At 38.9% G+C, this 16,137-nt stretch overlaps 1 protein-coding gene across 3 annotated transcripts in view; it reads left to right on the forward strand.

Moving 5' to 3' along the window:
• Positions 1-16,137, forward strand: part of LOC148828542 (actin-binding protein WASF3) — a 52,486-nt gene that overhangs the window by 28,376 nt on the left and 7,973 nt on the right. For 2 of the 3 annotated variants that reach the window (XM_088925704.1, XM_088925703.1), the window contains exons 4-7: positions 7,497-7,650; positions 8,619-8,736; positions 10,728-10,903; positions 15,730-16,005. In XM_088925704.1, coding sequence (XP_088781830.1) covers positions 7,497-7,650; positions 8,619-8,736; positions 10,728-10,903; positions 15,730-16,005 — 724 coding nt within the window. Of the gene's footprint in view, positions 1-7,496; positions 7,651-8,618; positions 8,737-10,727; positions 10,904-13,616; positions 13,659-15,729; positions 16,006-16,137 lie in introns of all 3 variants that reach the window. The other variant, XM_088925702.1, reaches the window with a different exon arrangement.

Raw genomic sequence — 16,137 nt, forward strand, 5'->3', positions numbered from 1 at the left:
GGTGCTTTACTTGCACACCCCAAGCAACAAATGGAAGCATATGAATATTTTTTTTAAGTGTGATAGATGTTCTTCAAATCATTTCAGGTACAGACTGAATACTACAGTGAACATTATTCCATTAACATTTCATGGCATTAATGCTGAGAATCTTCAGGGAGCTGAATGTGTACCAGACAGCATGTACTTCTAGTTTTTCCCGCAGAGCCAAAGAAATAAGAGCCTTTAAAAGCCTGATTTTAATTTAGTGGTTATTTATTAGTCAATAGTAAATCTTGTCGTGCCAGGCTCTCTAAAATTTATTTTAATGCCCTTAAAGAATAAATCGGTATATAATATCTAATGGATTAGGACTCTCCAGGACCAAGGTTGGGATTTGTGTATTACACATATATTACACAGTCCAAAGACATACTGGTAGAAAAATGGGCCCTGGTATGAGTGTGTGCTTGTCGGTGTCTGAGTGTACCCTGCAATGGATTATCCAGGGAGTATCCTGCCTTCTGCCTGTTGCTTGCTGGAATAGATTCCAGCTTTTCCACATTTCTGTACTGGATAAAGTGGTTAGAAAATGGATGGATGAGACATCATTGGAAGAGGGCGAATATTTTTGGAAGGCAGTGTAATGTTATATTGGCCGCACCTTAAGACTTGGTCTCAGTCAGTTGGTACAACATAACCTTTCATTCACATTAAATCCAGATTAAATTTACATTCATTCAATCTGGATTTAATGTGGAATCAGTAACATGCATTGGCTCCTGGTAATGGCACATTGCAAGCCAGGCATGCATTTTTGGGAAGAGTATGCTAAATGTGTACATGAACATCTACAATATCATCACCGGGTGATCTTCAGTATTCTGGCCATTGAATGAAAGGAAATCATTTTATAATTTCAATTTAATTTTGAAATTACATCATAGTCAAAGCTTGTAGAATTCAAGTACTCAAATCCTGTTCTCTATTTGTCCTCAGTCTCGGATTTACTTTCGTCATGACATTAGCGTCCCGTTCGTAAACCCCTCCTCTTAAGGACGCTCCAGCCCTTCCTTGTTTTCTACTCATCCACCGCACCTGCTCCCCGTTCCAACCCCCTTTTCAGTTCTCCTTAAAAGCCAGGCGCTCACTCTATTCCGGACTCTGCTCTGGTTTCCGTACCAGACAGGTCCGGGACCTGGAAGCGCCTGGTCCTGTCAAGTTTTTAGTTCCTGTTCCTGTTCCCGTTCCCGTGCCGGTCCTGACCCGGTTCCTGTTTTTAACCCCATTTGTCTAGGATGGACCGCCCGGCTTTGGACTTTTGCCTCCTTTTGGATTCTCCCTTGGACTTATTCCTGGATTGTTTGCCTCGGCCACAACTCCCCCGAACACCAGCGCGCCATGGACGCGCCCCCTGTTTTCATCCCCGACTCCCGCATGCTTTTCCCCCTTGTTTTCCCCACTCTACCCCGGATCATGTCGTCTGCATAGGGTCCTGAAAGAACGTCTTCGTGACAATTAGGTTTCTGGAAGCCAACAGAAAAGCAAATTTGTGTGACAGAAGAGACAGACAGCTTTTCCTTTTTTTGGCTGTTGGATGTAATGGGGAAAAAATATTCAGATACAATATGTTAGCATGCAACAGAACTAGATAACTTTTGAAATAATTTAAAACACTTTACAGTACTTCAGTTACTGAAATATGGCTCAGGTTAGCCTTAACCTGTATGGTGTGGATGACATATGCACGTGAACCCCCTGTTACAGGGTACCTGCCCCCTTTTTGGTCAACTTTAATAAAGCTGATATTATAAACAGAGGGAAATTGTGAAAATATGGCTGAGGCTGGACAAATCCAGGTGTAAAAACCCTACCACAATGGTCCATAACCTGGTTCTCCCTCACCAGATTTCTCTGTAAACCAAATATTAAATGATAAGAGAGCACCTCTTCTGCCTTCTCACCTCACCCTTCAGGAAAAGCAGTCCCTGCTGAACCTTTCCTTAACCTATGGGAAAGACACACTGATTCTCCATTTTAATCTACAAGAAATGAATAGACTTTCCTTGTCTAACTGTAACCCTTATCTAGTCTACATTACCACTGTATGATTAGACTTAAAGACCTGTGTTTTGAACCTTTTTTAACACAGCTGCACCAGACACTATTCTAGCTTCCTTCTGTGAATCCCTGCATTTTTCTATCTCCCTGATGGGTCTCCAAACCACAAACAATAAGCGAAAACTATTGCAGACAGTTGAGGAATACTGTTGCTCTGTTGCAGGTGGCCAGTTTTAGTATCTGTCACAGCATCATCATTGCGTTTAATAATTGCCCCCATTACATATACTCTCAGGGGCTGTCATGTTAACAAGAGTGGCATGGCATGAATCTGCCATCTTTAACAAGAATCATTCCAGAAAGTAGGAGAAAAACCATGACATTCACTGCAAAGTACAGAGAGATCCACCAGCTATGAGTCTGTAAACCAGCATAATTGTCACATGTTGGTTCTGTAACCAGAGCCAATATGACTGTAATGAGACATACAGTGGAGTAACCTTAACCAGAGCACATGTTTTGTTCCATTAGTACATCTTTCAGACATTTTACAGTACAACTGTTGTTAACAGTACTTTTTATCAATCAGGCCAGTTACATTTATTGCCTGGGCTTTCCTAAATTTTGTAAGCTATTCTTCAGTGTTTCAAGAGGAACATTTGTCTGCTTAATAACTGCACCCACTACTGAGAGTTTGAGGTTTGTAATTGCAAATTTCTATATCAATCTGTCTTAATGTACATGGTACAGCCACACAATTTTAGGTTTCTAATACAGGAAACAAAAGAGCTTTCCAAGATGCTGATGTATATGGGTAGATTTTTTTTCTGTTTAGGCAGGTGAGTAAGTGCACTTAGCTTTACATCCTGTTTACAGGCATGGCACAGTGCCACAGCTGGTAACCACAGTACATGTACAGAATTTATAAAGTAAATTAAATACATTTGAATATTTTAATCATTTTACAACAATAAAACACCTTCACCTGCAGAATTGGATAAGTTATATGACATGATCATTTTGATTAGGGGTCCTGAGGGGTCTATAGATCTATATGTTTTATATGTATTCTATAAAACAAAAGAGAAGTATGCCAAGAAATTAAAAATGTATTGAAATAATGAAGCTAAGAGCAAGGATCTCCTACCATCAAGGCATAGTATTTAGTACCTAAAATAAGGTAACATATAACTATAATTGTCCATCCAAAAGGGTGGAAAGGTTTTTCTGGCATCTCCATACAAAACTACAAAAAAACAAATTTCAACATAAAATAAATCAACATTAAAAACAAACAATAATCCTAGACATGCAACAATGCATATACTGTTCATATATTTCACTTTACCATTAAACATAATCCATTCACTCCATATACACCACTATGAATTTTCTTCTTTAGGTAACAGTAGGAACAAGTCTATATTGCCTTAAAGCGGAAATATAGACAGCATTTCTAACATTTCTATGCAAATACACCATTCACTGAATGAGCAGACAGTCAAAAGCAAACTGGGTGAACACTGAATATTTCATGAGCAAGATACCATTGTTCCACAGCCTATCAATTAGTATACTATGCAAAAATGTAGAAAATTTAAATAATGCACAGAAAACCAGGTAAGGACACATTGGAAGTTGGTCTAAAGCAAGCTAGTGCAATATCTCTGGCAGGTGATTGAGAGCTGTGACAGACACAGGGTTCTGGTGGGACTACACCCTGGAAAGGTTGTTCTTAGATTTAGAGCACACATAAAAACTCACATATACACACAATGACAATTTAGAGACACTAGTGACCCTTCAGGTAGCAGACTAAAAGATGGAAATAACTGCATAACATGAGGGACAACAAATATATTTAAAGCAAGAGCTTTCACATAGGTATGCTTCATGCATTAAGCTAATAACATCCCATCATCCTTAGGGTCATGGATAAAAATGCTGGACAGGCATAGTTGTCTATAATTATGGTTTGCATGACCTCAGTGACTTTGAAAAGAATTGATTGTTGGGGCTCATTTGATAGGAGCATTAGTGACCAAGACAGCTGAATGTGCTGATGTTTCATGAGAAACTGTGTCTAAGGTGATGTCGGCATGAAACTGAGGAAAAGACATCTTCGGCAAAGGCCAACAGTGCACAGAAGTGCATACACAAGGATCATGATATCTGTGCATTATTCAGAAGGTCAAGGAGAAACCGACGAGCAATACCTGATCCATTGACTGCAAATTTCAACTTGAGGCACAAGCAGCCAATAGAAAATATAGAAATAGAAAAATGTTGGCCGAGAACTCCATAAAGAATGGTTGTGTTGGCAGTGCACACACTGCGTATTACACCTGACAATGCACATTTAAGTCCAGAGGTCCAAGAGCACAAAGTAATGGTCTGCTGAGCAGTGGAGAAATGTGTTGTGCACACATGAATCTTCCTTCACCATATTCTTGACAAACGAGCGTGCACTCATTCAATCAATCAATCAAAGTTTATTTATCAAATGCACAACAATACAGCATGCAGCAGTAATTGCTGGCAATGACATGTCTTTTCTGCGAGCTCACCGGGGGGTTTTAAAATTTTAAAATCACAAAATTAAAAGTTACAGAATAAGGTTACATAATAAAAGTGCATTAAAAATTGATTTAAAAAAAACTCAATATAAATAGAACTGCTACATATCCAGGGTGTACGCAATACATTATGCCCAAATAATGCAATATGCAGTGTGCCAAATACAATGGAAAACTGTATGTCCATGTAACCTGACCATTTAACAAAGACCATTAGGGTGGTTGCTGAAGGTGACTGCAGCTTGGCATTTTAGCAGTCTTATTGCCTGGAGGTAGAAGCTGTTCTGTAATCTGTTGGTCTTTGAATGCTTTAATACCATTTACCGAACGGTAGGAGAGAAAACAGTTTATGACTTAGATTACTTGGATCCTTGAGAATAGTCCTGGCCTTCTTAAGACATCTAGCTGAGTAGATGTCCTGGATGTTTGGTAGCTCACAGCCGATAATGAGCTACGCTGACTTCACCACCTTTTGCAGTGCTTTGCGAGCCTGCGGAGATAGAATAGGCCCTGCCATGCTGTTTTCACCATGGTGTTGGTGTGGTGAGACCAGGTTAAGTCCTTTGTGATGTTAACTCCCAGGAACTTAAAACTGCTGACCCTCTCCACTGCAGTCCCATTGAAGTAGTTAGGTGTGTGATCTCCTCCCTGATGTTTCCTATAATCCACAATCATCTCCTTAGTCTTACTGATGTTCAGAGAGACGTTGTTATCCTGGCACCATGCTGCCAGGGTTTCAACCTCCTCCCTATACGCAGACTCCTCACTATTTGTGATCAGGCCGATGGCCGTTGTATCGTCCGCAAACTTAATGATGGAGTTTGAGTTATGCCTGGCGACACAATCATGAGTAAATAAGGAGTAGAGGAGAGGGCTAAGTACAGTACACAGCCTTGGGGGCTCCAGTGTTTAGAGTCAGGGTAGAGGATATGTTGGTGCCCACACTCGCCACCTGTGGACGTCCCGTCAGGAAGTCCAGGATCCAATTACAGAGGGAGGTGTTCAGTCCCAGGTCCTGGAGTTTGACGACAAGCTTTGAGGGTACTATGAGGGCACTCATTCCCTTAGAATACTCAATACTAATTACTGCATGCCCATCTTCAACCTATGTTGCAGCGTTTCTCTCCTGCAAGGAGGAGTTTCTTAAACAATGACAATGCCCCCATCCACAGAGCACATACAATATGTGGTTGCCCAATGGGTTGATGTGAGTTTGACACTGAATCTAATCAAGCATTTATGGGATATTCTGGAACAATGCCTGAGACATTGTTTTCCACCTTAATCAACCAGGCATGAGTTGATTGACTTTCTTGTGGAAGAATGGTCAATGACCACATTAATCCTACATATTTTCAGACACTGGTAGACTCTTTATGCAAACAGCCTCTATTGTCTGAACAATTGTCCAACACCCTTACGTGAATTTACATTACCTTGGTGTTTCCTTGTTTTCCTTGTCTTCTACCTGTAGCTAGCATGTCTTTGGAATCCTTAGGTTATGCTAGTTAACTGTTACGGCAATGATAGATTCTGTAAGAATCCAGGTGTTACTTTTTAATTCAGTAGAAGCCTAATTAAACCCTGCATATGTCTTTCATTCTACACAACGGGCTGTTATCAAAAGATGCTCCTTGATACAGTGACTCAGAGCTAAAGCAGCTATACCCAAAACTTTGTGGTCTCTGCAAACCTTCAGCTATGGTCCTAGAAGCTTCAATAGTGTAGTTAAACAAAGCTTTTTAAGCTTTTCAGCTTGCAGCTACACTTTAAAATATGCAGATGGCCTCAGTGTGGTATTGGGTTGTCGTCTAAAGCTCTTAGACAATGAAATTCTGAAATTCACTGTGAATCAGTCTTACTAGGGTATCATTTTGCACACTAAAACAGCAAAGGAGAGAGATTTAGCATTTGCAGATGTGATTACTTTTGTGAATATCCTGAGGATGTGCAATGTAAGCTATGAAAATCCAGACGGCTGCTAATGTTTCCCTTCCTTCTTCTGTTCCTATCACACATTTTTCCTGTAAAAGCGATGGGTTTAGACTTGAAAAACCCAACAATATCCCAGGAAAAATAAATGTTATACTTCTTCTTCCTGGTTCCATAAATTGTTAATTAAGTGTCTGGTAGTGCCAGAACTAGGAACAAGAACCAGGTGGTCACTTAAGTATTAATTGTTTGGAGTGTTAAAATTGCTGATCAACAGTTAGAATACATTCATGTTTGTTACTTTTGTCTTCTAGTGCATTTATGCCTACTGTACATATTCAGACAAAGTAGCCCATAAGGGATTTTGTATATAAGTCAATGCATACATTATCATGGCATACACAGACTTAGCTGTCAAGGTCAGCTAGTACTGTCTATACTGATCAGGGCTTTTCTTGCATACCGAGCAAGGGATCTCTTCCCCTGCTTGTAATGGCTGAATATTATACTTTTCCTATAGTTAATATTCCCCTTTAGCTGAATTAAATCCATCAATCAGCATCCTCCTTTTCATGGGTAGTAATTAAAAGCAGCAGGTTGTGTGCTCAGTAGGCTATCTGTGCCTTGCTAAAAGTGTTACATCACCATGTGAGTTGCAAACAAACACAGCTGTTGATGTGTCTGTCACCAGATTTAAGTTTAATTCTGTGCTTTAGCTGGAACACCCCCCTGGAAAAGCAATTCTTGCGGTGCCACCAAATTTTGCTTTGGAAGTAAATGAAAGACAGAACTTGATTAGCATTAGACACAGCTGTGTGTTTCCTCTCCATACGTATTTGTTTAGAAAGTTACCTTGGCTTCTTAAACTTAAGAGTGGAAGCTTTGCAATACCCTCTCAGAGCCCCAGTGTGGTGCTCACGTCGTTATTATTCCAATTCTTTTTTGCAGTTTCCCTTCAGGACATCAACATGAGGAAGGCCTTCAAGAGCTCCACAATCCAGGATCAGCAGGTGGTATCTAGAAACTCTATTCCCAATCCAGTAATGGAGATGTACCAGCGCTGCGACAAACCTCCTCCTCTCAACATCCTCAGTCCTTACAGGTGAGCTCAGCATGTCTGTACAGGTCTGAGAGGAGGGTCTCACTCGTTCGTGGTTCTTTGCCAGTTTAGCACCTTTCTTGTAGAATTCCGGTCCCAGTTCACCAATGACATACAGTGCCTTGCAAAAGTATTCATCCCACTTGGACTTTCACATTTTATGGTGTTACAGCATGGAACCATGATGTATTTAACTGAGAATTGTTGCCACTCATCAACACAGAGTACTCTACAGTGTCAAAGTGAAAAAAAAAATCCAGACATTTTACTAAATTAAAGATAATTGGGGTGAATACTTTTGCAAGGCACAGTAACTTGTACTGATGATGTCTCCACAATGAATGAGCACTTTTGGTGCTTAGGCCACTCAGGAGCCCTCTTTATTCCTCTTTTTCTGTGAACGTTATACTGTTAGATCATCCCTTTTCATTTTTGTAAAGTGTAGGGCTGCAAGAAGTCCAGCATAGTTCAAGAAAAGGTTTGAAATGAGTTTTAATTTGTTACGAAAAAGGTCATTTCCAGAAAACACACTCAAATACATCTTCCTGAAATACCCTGCATTCAGTCATTCTCAAGGTTTTTTTTTATAATCTCAGTATAGCCCCAGTAAATCTCTGGTGTTACTTTAAATGCCATGTTTAGGAAAACCTTAGGACTGGCACATACGTAGAATTAACCTTGGTTCTACAGACGGATTTCCATATATCACACAACTGCATTACACAGCTTAAATGTTACATTAATTTTCTGTACAAATACAACACAACAGGTGTTTTATGTACCTACTTATGCACAGCATTAAATCATCTTTAAAATACAGGACAAAACTCCTACAAAAACAGGCATACAAATTTTGTTTTTTCCACTGCTTTGTCAATAGATGGTTAACTGCACTTCATACAACTATTAGCTATTAGTTCAGTGCTCTGTATCATCTCAAAGTCCTCCTGTATTTTGTCCGGCCTCTGTAGGGATGATAAGAAGGATGGGCTGAAGTTCTACACAGATCCCTCCTATTTCTTCAATCTTTGGAAAGAGAAGATGCTTCAAGCCACCGAAGACAAGAGGAAAGAGAAACGAAGACAGAAGGTATGTACATAGATTCCTGGATCTTCTTAAAATATCCTTTTGTGAAGTTTATTTTAATAGTACAATATATAATAATCAGCTCATTAATAAACATCTTCATCAGATGAAACAACAAATTTAGTGCAGATCTTGTCTGGCAGCCTTTGAAACAAGGGAGGTTGTACCCCTGCTTAACTCGACAGAATCAGTCAGAACAGTGAGACCTAGTCCTTTACATCAGAACTGCGAAATAACAAACTCTGTAAATAGAAAACAAAACATACTGTTGATCCATTTTTTATTTGTTTCCTACGGGGTGTTCAATACAGCAAAAGGTTTTACCAGTGTTTATTGACAACAAATTAAGTGAAAATTGTATCTTCATAAAGAAATTGAATTGGATGTACAGTATAATGATTCAAACCCTCGACTGAATCGTTTCAAACCTGTTTATACAGTAAACTAGGAATGAGGGCCTATTGGACCTTATTGATTCTATCATTTTTCATCCTAAAACAGCATATGTGTAACTGTAAAGACATTGGTGAATGATGACAATTCCAATAATATCACTTTTTTTATTTAATAGAAGTAATGTATGGGGATCTCATATCTAAGTAGGAGTTAGGGTTAGCAAAATGAAATATACAGGACAGTTTGCCACCATATGAACAATGTACATTTGGGTGGTTAGCAACCTCATAACACAGAGTAAACTATGCCCATGCAAAATTAGAATCCATCCTGATTTTCATATCCATCCAGTACCATTGAAATAGAGTAGGGCAAGCACTATGAGTTAGACAAAGAGTGTGTTTCACTTATAGCTACTGAAATACAGTGCAGTACGTGAATTACTGTACATATAAATATAATGTAATTAAACCATTTTTACGTTAGACTGTACCTCATTTTTATCTTAATTTAGGTTACACTTGACACAAAGTGTAATTTAAAGAATTTTGAATGACACTTCAAACAAGCATATACTGTATTAAACAAACATGTTTATATGATCTTACCTTGAGTAGTGGATAATTTGCACTTGATTATTACTGCTTACTGCACATTTGTATATGTGCCTACAGTCACCACCAGCTATACAAAAGGTAACATTCAAGACCTTTCTAAAAAAGAATTTTTATTGTACATCCCCAATATCTTGACAATGGTAGCACAGTGAAATATAAATTGGAATAACTTATAATGGACTTCCTTTGTTAATTTTTTAAATGAACAATTTTTATACAAAACTGTAAATGATCGTACTGACCACTGTTAAATATGAAGGAGGCTGGATGTCAGCAAAACCTGCAAACAAGATGTTAGATTTTTACAAAAGGAAATTTACCTATTACGTTTAGATTGTAGTATTTAGTGGAAGCAACTCTGGTTTAAGTGTGGGCTTGAACAAGGAAAACATCAAACGAAAAAGTGCTTTAATTTATACTCTGTGCAGCCTTGTTTAGCTGGGTGTACAAAATGTGTTTTCTCTATTAAATTAGGGTGTTCCCACACTGGCATTGTTTATATGTGGAGGCTTTCTGGAAAGCATGACACCAATTATGCACCAATAAAACTAATATTATTATCATCACATGGGCTTAGACACCTTCTTGTGGGCATGACCAATTTAAAGATCCATCCATCCATTTTCTAACTGCTCTTTCCAGTACAGAATCACAGGTCAAAGCTTGCAGCGGGCGCAAGGCAGGATACATCCTGGATGGGACACCAGTCCATCACAGGGCAGACACAGACACAAAGATGCCCACACTCACCCCAGTGGTAATTCTCCCTAAAGCTAATTAACCTTCCAGTATATCTTTGGACTTTGGGAGGAAACTGGAGCACATAGAGGAAACCCACACAAATAACAAATAGGGCGAACCTACAAACTCTATGCAGATAGCACCCCAGGAATTAAACCCAGGGCCCCAGCGCTGCGAGGCAGCAATGCTAACAACAGTGCCACTATGCTACCCTCAAGTTTATTTTTTCTTCCCTCAAAGGAGCAGAAGCAGGTTGAGGATCCGAGCAGAGAGGTGAAGAAGGTGAGAAAGGCCCGGAACCGTCAACAGGAGTGGAAAATAATGGCCTACGACAAGGAGTTCCGACCCGACACGCGCTTCTCCCCATCACCGTACCATGCCATGTCCTCCGAGGGCTCCCTCTCTCCTGACAGCAGGTACTGCTGAACTGCCAAGTGCAACTGGGCCAGAGGTCTTCTATAACAAGATCCCCAATGTGCTTGATTTCTGGGAAAGAATTGCATAGGGATATAAGGAATGATCAAGGGAAAATAAAATATAGAGAGATTCTATGGATACAACAGAAGATTCCCTTTAAGAAGATGTGGAATTGTCAAAATCAAGACAGCATCACCCACAATGACACACTGTATTTTCTTTCTTTTGTGAGAAAAAAGGTTGGGTGGTCTTTAGTAGTTCTTTTGGTTGCTAGAAGTCAATTGGTACAAGAATCTTTTCAAGCTATTTCGTGAAATTAGCCAATGTGCCAACTTTGATGACATAACTAGGTAAAGTCTCACAACCCTCTCGGAGTAAAGAAGTGGCTCCTTTTCTCATTTTTTAAACCACTTTCCCATAGGTCACACTTGTGTTCTCCAGATCATTTTTTTACTGTTTATTCTGAATGAGTCAAATTTGTTGACATGGTCAGCACCTTTAAGGATTTTGTATACAGCACATGACTCATCATTCTCCAGTAATCTTCTCTGTTAAGAAAAGACTTAAAAGATTAAAAAATAAAGTTATATTAAAATAAAAAGATAAATCCTTTCAAATAAAACTTTGGTCAGAGTAGGACATTCCTTTAAGCCCAGAAATGTATGTGATAATGACATTACCATTATGATTATATACCATTTTTAATTGAAATGGCTTGAAATGTTTAAAAATATGAGGATTAACCTGATTTGTTCAGGACAAAATAAGATGATGTTTTAATTACTTGGTTAATTAAAACACAAAAATAGTTATTGTTCTTCCTTTTCCTGTACACATCTACAATGCTAGTACGATGCACTGTTGAAGAGTGTATGTGCTGAAAAGCACAAAAATAGTTTGTGTCGTCATCGGACAATATTTCTTTGTTCCAGACACTTTATACTGTTTTGACCTTGATTTTAAAAATCTCCATGCATTTTTTAATATCACAATTCAGTACTTTTCTCTTGGATTCATAGTATCTCTGTATATTTTTTGTTCTCTGGAATATTCTGGAGTGTGACTTGCCATTATACAAACTCTTCTCGAGTTTACACTCTGGAGCACGTAAAGGCAGAGTTGAGTATCTTGTTATAGAAAATCATTGACTGGATAGCCAACAGTTTGCTGAGAGTGTGGCAGAGCCTCTGAGCTTTGTCTTGTGGTCTCCATCAACTTAGATCTTGTTGGGTCATACAGCTGTACCAATATGAAAAACTGAGTAATTGGGTATGAACTTTATTCTTCTGATGATGAATTTCAAGCACTTTCTCTTGATGAATTCTTCACAATTGAAAGGAGATGAGATATAAGGAAAATGGGAAATGGCTTACACTGGCTATGTAAATAATAATTACTTGTGTTCAAGTAGTGCCTTACATAGTTGATGGGTCCACCAAAGTGCTACACCCATCTGGGAGACACACAGCAGCCATTATCCCTGAGCAACCCCCCTATATGAAGATCAGAAAAGTGAGAAACTACTTCACTAATGTAGGATAGATTGATTTACAAGCCCAAAATGAAATTCAGCCAGGACACGAGAATTAACACCCTTTCTCTTTTGAATTTAGGAGGTGTTGAAACACCTCTGATGCATTACAAGGTATATTTATATCTACTGTTTATACAGGTATTATATATCCAAAGGATAAAAATACACTGTGTGTGAAAGTACACTGTCCTGGAATGTACTGTAGCATTATTCTGTTTACTGTTTTTTTCTAACAGATACTACATTTTCAACATTACTTTTCAGGGCTTTCAGGGCAGTTGTTTTTGTGGTCTCACAGAAGGCTCAAAATATTTAATAATAAATCAGTTAGCAGACACTTCTGCCAGAAGGAAATCAAAAATATAATGTCACAGTTTGTATTGTATTCATAAATGCCATGTTTGTTTAAGTAACTTGTGTTAGAGCTTTTGTGGAGGTTTATAATCTTCAGACAAAACTAACCAAATTTGTGGAAAACAGTTATAGAACTTAAAGTACCTAGGCTTACCTATCCAGAATGAATGGAACTGGAAAAGCTTCTCATTAGCGCCCTCTTGTGAAATATAACCTCTGAAAGCAATGCTGCAGATCACAGATTTCTTGATTTGCTGAAGTACTGTTCAAAGGAACGCCTGTACAAAAAACAATAATAAAAGAGTTTAGCAATACAAATAGAGTAACAGTAGCTCAAATTATTGTGTCAAGAAACATTTGAGACTTTTTGGTACCACAGAAGTAAAACCTTTGGTTTTAACCTTTGGTTGTGCAATACTGTCAGTTGTAGATTTTCCTTGGTTTGGTTTTCAGTCATGATAAAGCTCTTTTTTACTACTTTTACTATGATGTAGTCAAGGTCATGTTGGTCAATTTTTCTGTTAAAATAGGGTACTGAGCTACTGTCTGCTACTTATTGATTTTTTTGCATTTCAGGGAAGCAGACTTGAAACTGATATTTGTGCTCCAAATATCAAATAGTCACTGCTCACTGTTTTACTGTTCACAGCTCTGTCTGGTATAAAATTGTTTTCAGCCAAACTTCCAATTATTTTCCAAATATTTACCATATTTCCAATATGGCAAATCTGTTTTCCCTGACTTGAAAAACTCAAAGATTTTTTTTTTGTGAAAGCCTTTATTCTTCCATGCACATTAAATACTGTTGCATTCTTTCCTTAAAGTCCTAGGTCAAGGTCATTAAGCTGTAGGAAAATATCAGAGAGGTAAGCAAAACAGCAAAGTTATGCTTGATTTTCAAGATGACATGGATGGCCAAGAAAAAAGCTTGCATTTTTTTAATGCTGTCCCAAAAAGCAGACAAGTACTTCACTTTTTGATAGTCAGCACACTTCAGTATGCTTATTTAATTACACAGAGCTATAACTATATAAATGCACTGGTTGAGCTCTGATGAAGTTAATCATTTTTTACAATTCAATTACAAAGTATCTTTCCATATACAACTTTGTTTTCTTCAGATAAATTGATCCATGCTTCCTCATTGCTGGAGACAGATGAGGGCTGATCATCCCTGTGTCCTGTACAAAATCAGAATGTACCCTGGGTCTAATGCTTTTCTGTCCTTTACAGCTCAGGATTCAACAGCAGTTGTATTCAATTTCACAGTGTTTGGCACTAAATTTGCTTAATATGTTTCCTTTGAAGAAGGTCCTCCCTGCAGTGCTACCATTACTAATTCATTGTGCAATTACAATTGTGTCAGTTTTTCGCACTGGATTCAAAATAAAAAGCCCCCAGTTTTGTACAGACACATTATAGTCTTCCCAATCAACAATCAGTTTCTTTTGTATTGTTACAGAGGGACTATGCTCTGAATGCTAGCTCTATAACCCCCCTGGCATTGAATAAATGCTGTCATTCATCATATCACTCATATTATTATTTTGTTTCAAGAAATTACACTAAATATACCCCCTGAACATGTTCAGAAGAGGGTGGTATCATAACACATTGGTTAGCATTGCTGCCTTGCTGCACTGGAGCCCTGGGTTCAATAGTACCTGGGTTACTATCAGCATGAAGACATATTGTATTGGTAGATGAATTGGCTTCTGGGAAAACTGGCAATGGTGTGAGTGTATATATTTTTTCGTCTGTGTGTGCCCTGCAATGGACTGCTATCCTGTCCAGGCTGTATCCTGCCTTTGCCTGTTCCTTGCTGGGATAAGCTCTGGCTCCCCTGTGACCCTGCGTTAAAGCGAATAAATACAGGGATAAAGTGATTGGAAAATGGATGAATGTTAAGAAGAGTACGGGAATAAAACAAAGATTCTACTAGAAGACACTAGAAGTGGCATTGTTTAGTAGCACTTTCAAAATAACTATTCTCATTAAGGTGTAAAGTGAAGTAGCAGGTGTCCCTATATTGGACATTAAGATCTGTCTTCAGCTTTGTAAAAAACAGTGGTGTTTGAGAGAGGTCTTCAATCAAGTTGCTTGGCTGCTTTTTAACTCAGTGTTGCTATTGTCAAACCTTTTGCTCCAATGTGTTTTCTGTGATTATGCAAGATCTTCCAGCATAAGCAATTCTGTGGCTTGCACAAAAAATGTTTTAAAAACCTTATTCAGATTCTTATTCAGACCAGGAGCGGATCGTACAGTGTTTCCTGATGTTTGTGCTCGGTTTCAAGGTAAAAATGGAGATTGGCCAATTTTACACCCTCGTTAGGGATTGCATCCTAACACCAGATTAATTGTTGGGGTTAGATATCAGCTCACCAGGTCAAAAAGAAGTCCAGAGAAATATTACTAGTGTAATCTGCATAACACCGTGGCAAAATATCACTGATTTGGGTTAAAGGAAAGCAAAACAGATGTAGTAAAAAGTATTCTTAAAGTTATTATAACTTACTGTATATAAGCACTTGGTCCTTTTACTATCACCTAACAAAGTCAGAATCTGGAAGAAGCATTATTAATAAAAAATGGCTTTGTTTTCAACACGGTTCATTGATTTTGATTATTCTGTGTATCAGATTTTCTACTTTCACAAATGTAACACTCAGGCAACGCAGCAAAGATAACAAATGACTGATTGGCAAAGGTTGTGTTGGGTGGCAGAACATATGTTGGAAATTTGAACACCCATCATGTCACTGGTTACAAAGCATTTCCTTTCTGTGAATTTTCCCGAATGTCTGCTTTCAGCTGCGGACGTTTTCAGGTTCTTGTTTATGCATCTTTGAGAGACCTCGTCTTTTCTTTTGCAACTGGATCTGAAATGAATATTCCCAAGCTAATTCCTTCCTCCTCTACCTCCCCCTCGTCTTTCAGGTCAGTGGCATCAGACGCAGGCGAACACTCGTCCTACCCAGCCAGCCCGAACCATCCCTCTCAACAGGTCAGCACCTCCAGCTCCTACTCGGCCAATGAGAGCAAAGAGCTGCTGGCGGCTCCCAGTCAGACCCAGTCCCTGGACCGACCTTACCGCCCACCAGCCACTGTCCCAGGCCGCCAGAACTCCTTAGGCCGTGTGCAGCAGTCACACGCACCTCCGCCCACTGACCCAGCTCTCAACGGACCCCGGCCTCATGCGGTGAAAGATTACAGGTCTGTGACAATTTTCTTACTTGCCTCTCTCTTCATTAGTATAGCAAAGCAAGTGTGTATGGTCCCCGCTTTCAGGTGAATGAAGTGTAATCACAAATGCTGGAGAACCCAGCTTCCTTTCTTGCCATATAA

This window comes from Atractosteus spatula, chromosome 9 (assembly GCF_055471065.1).
Source record: "Atractosteus spatula isolate fAtrSpa1 chromosome 9, fAtrSpa1.hap1, whole genome shotgun sequence".
In the NCBI taxonomy this organism is placed as follows: Eukaryota; Metazoa; Chordata; class Actinopteri; order Semionotiformes; family Lepisosteidae; genus Atractosteus; species Atractosteus spatula.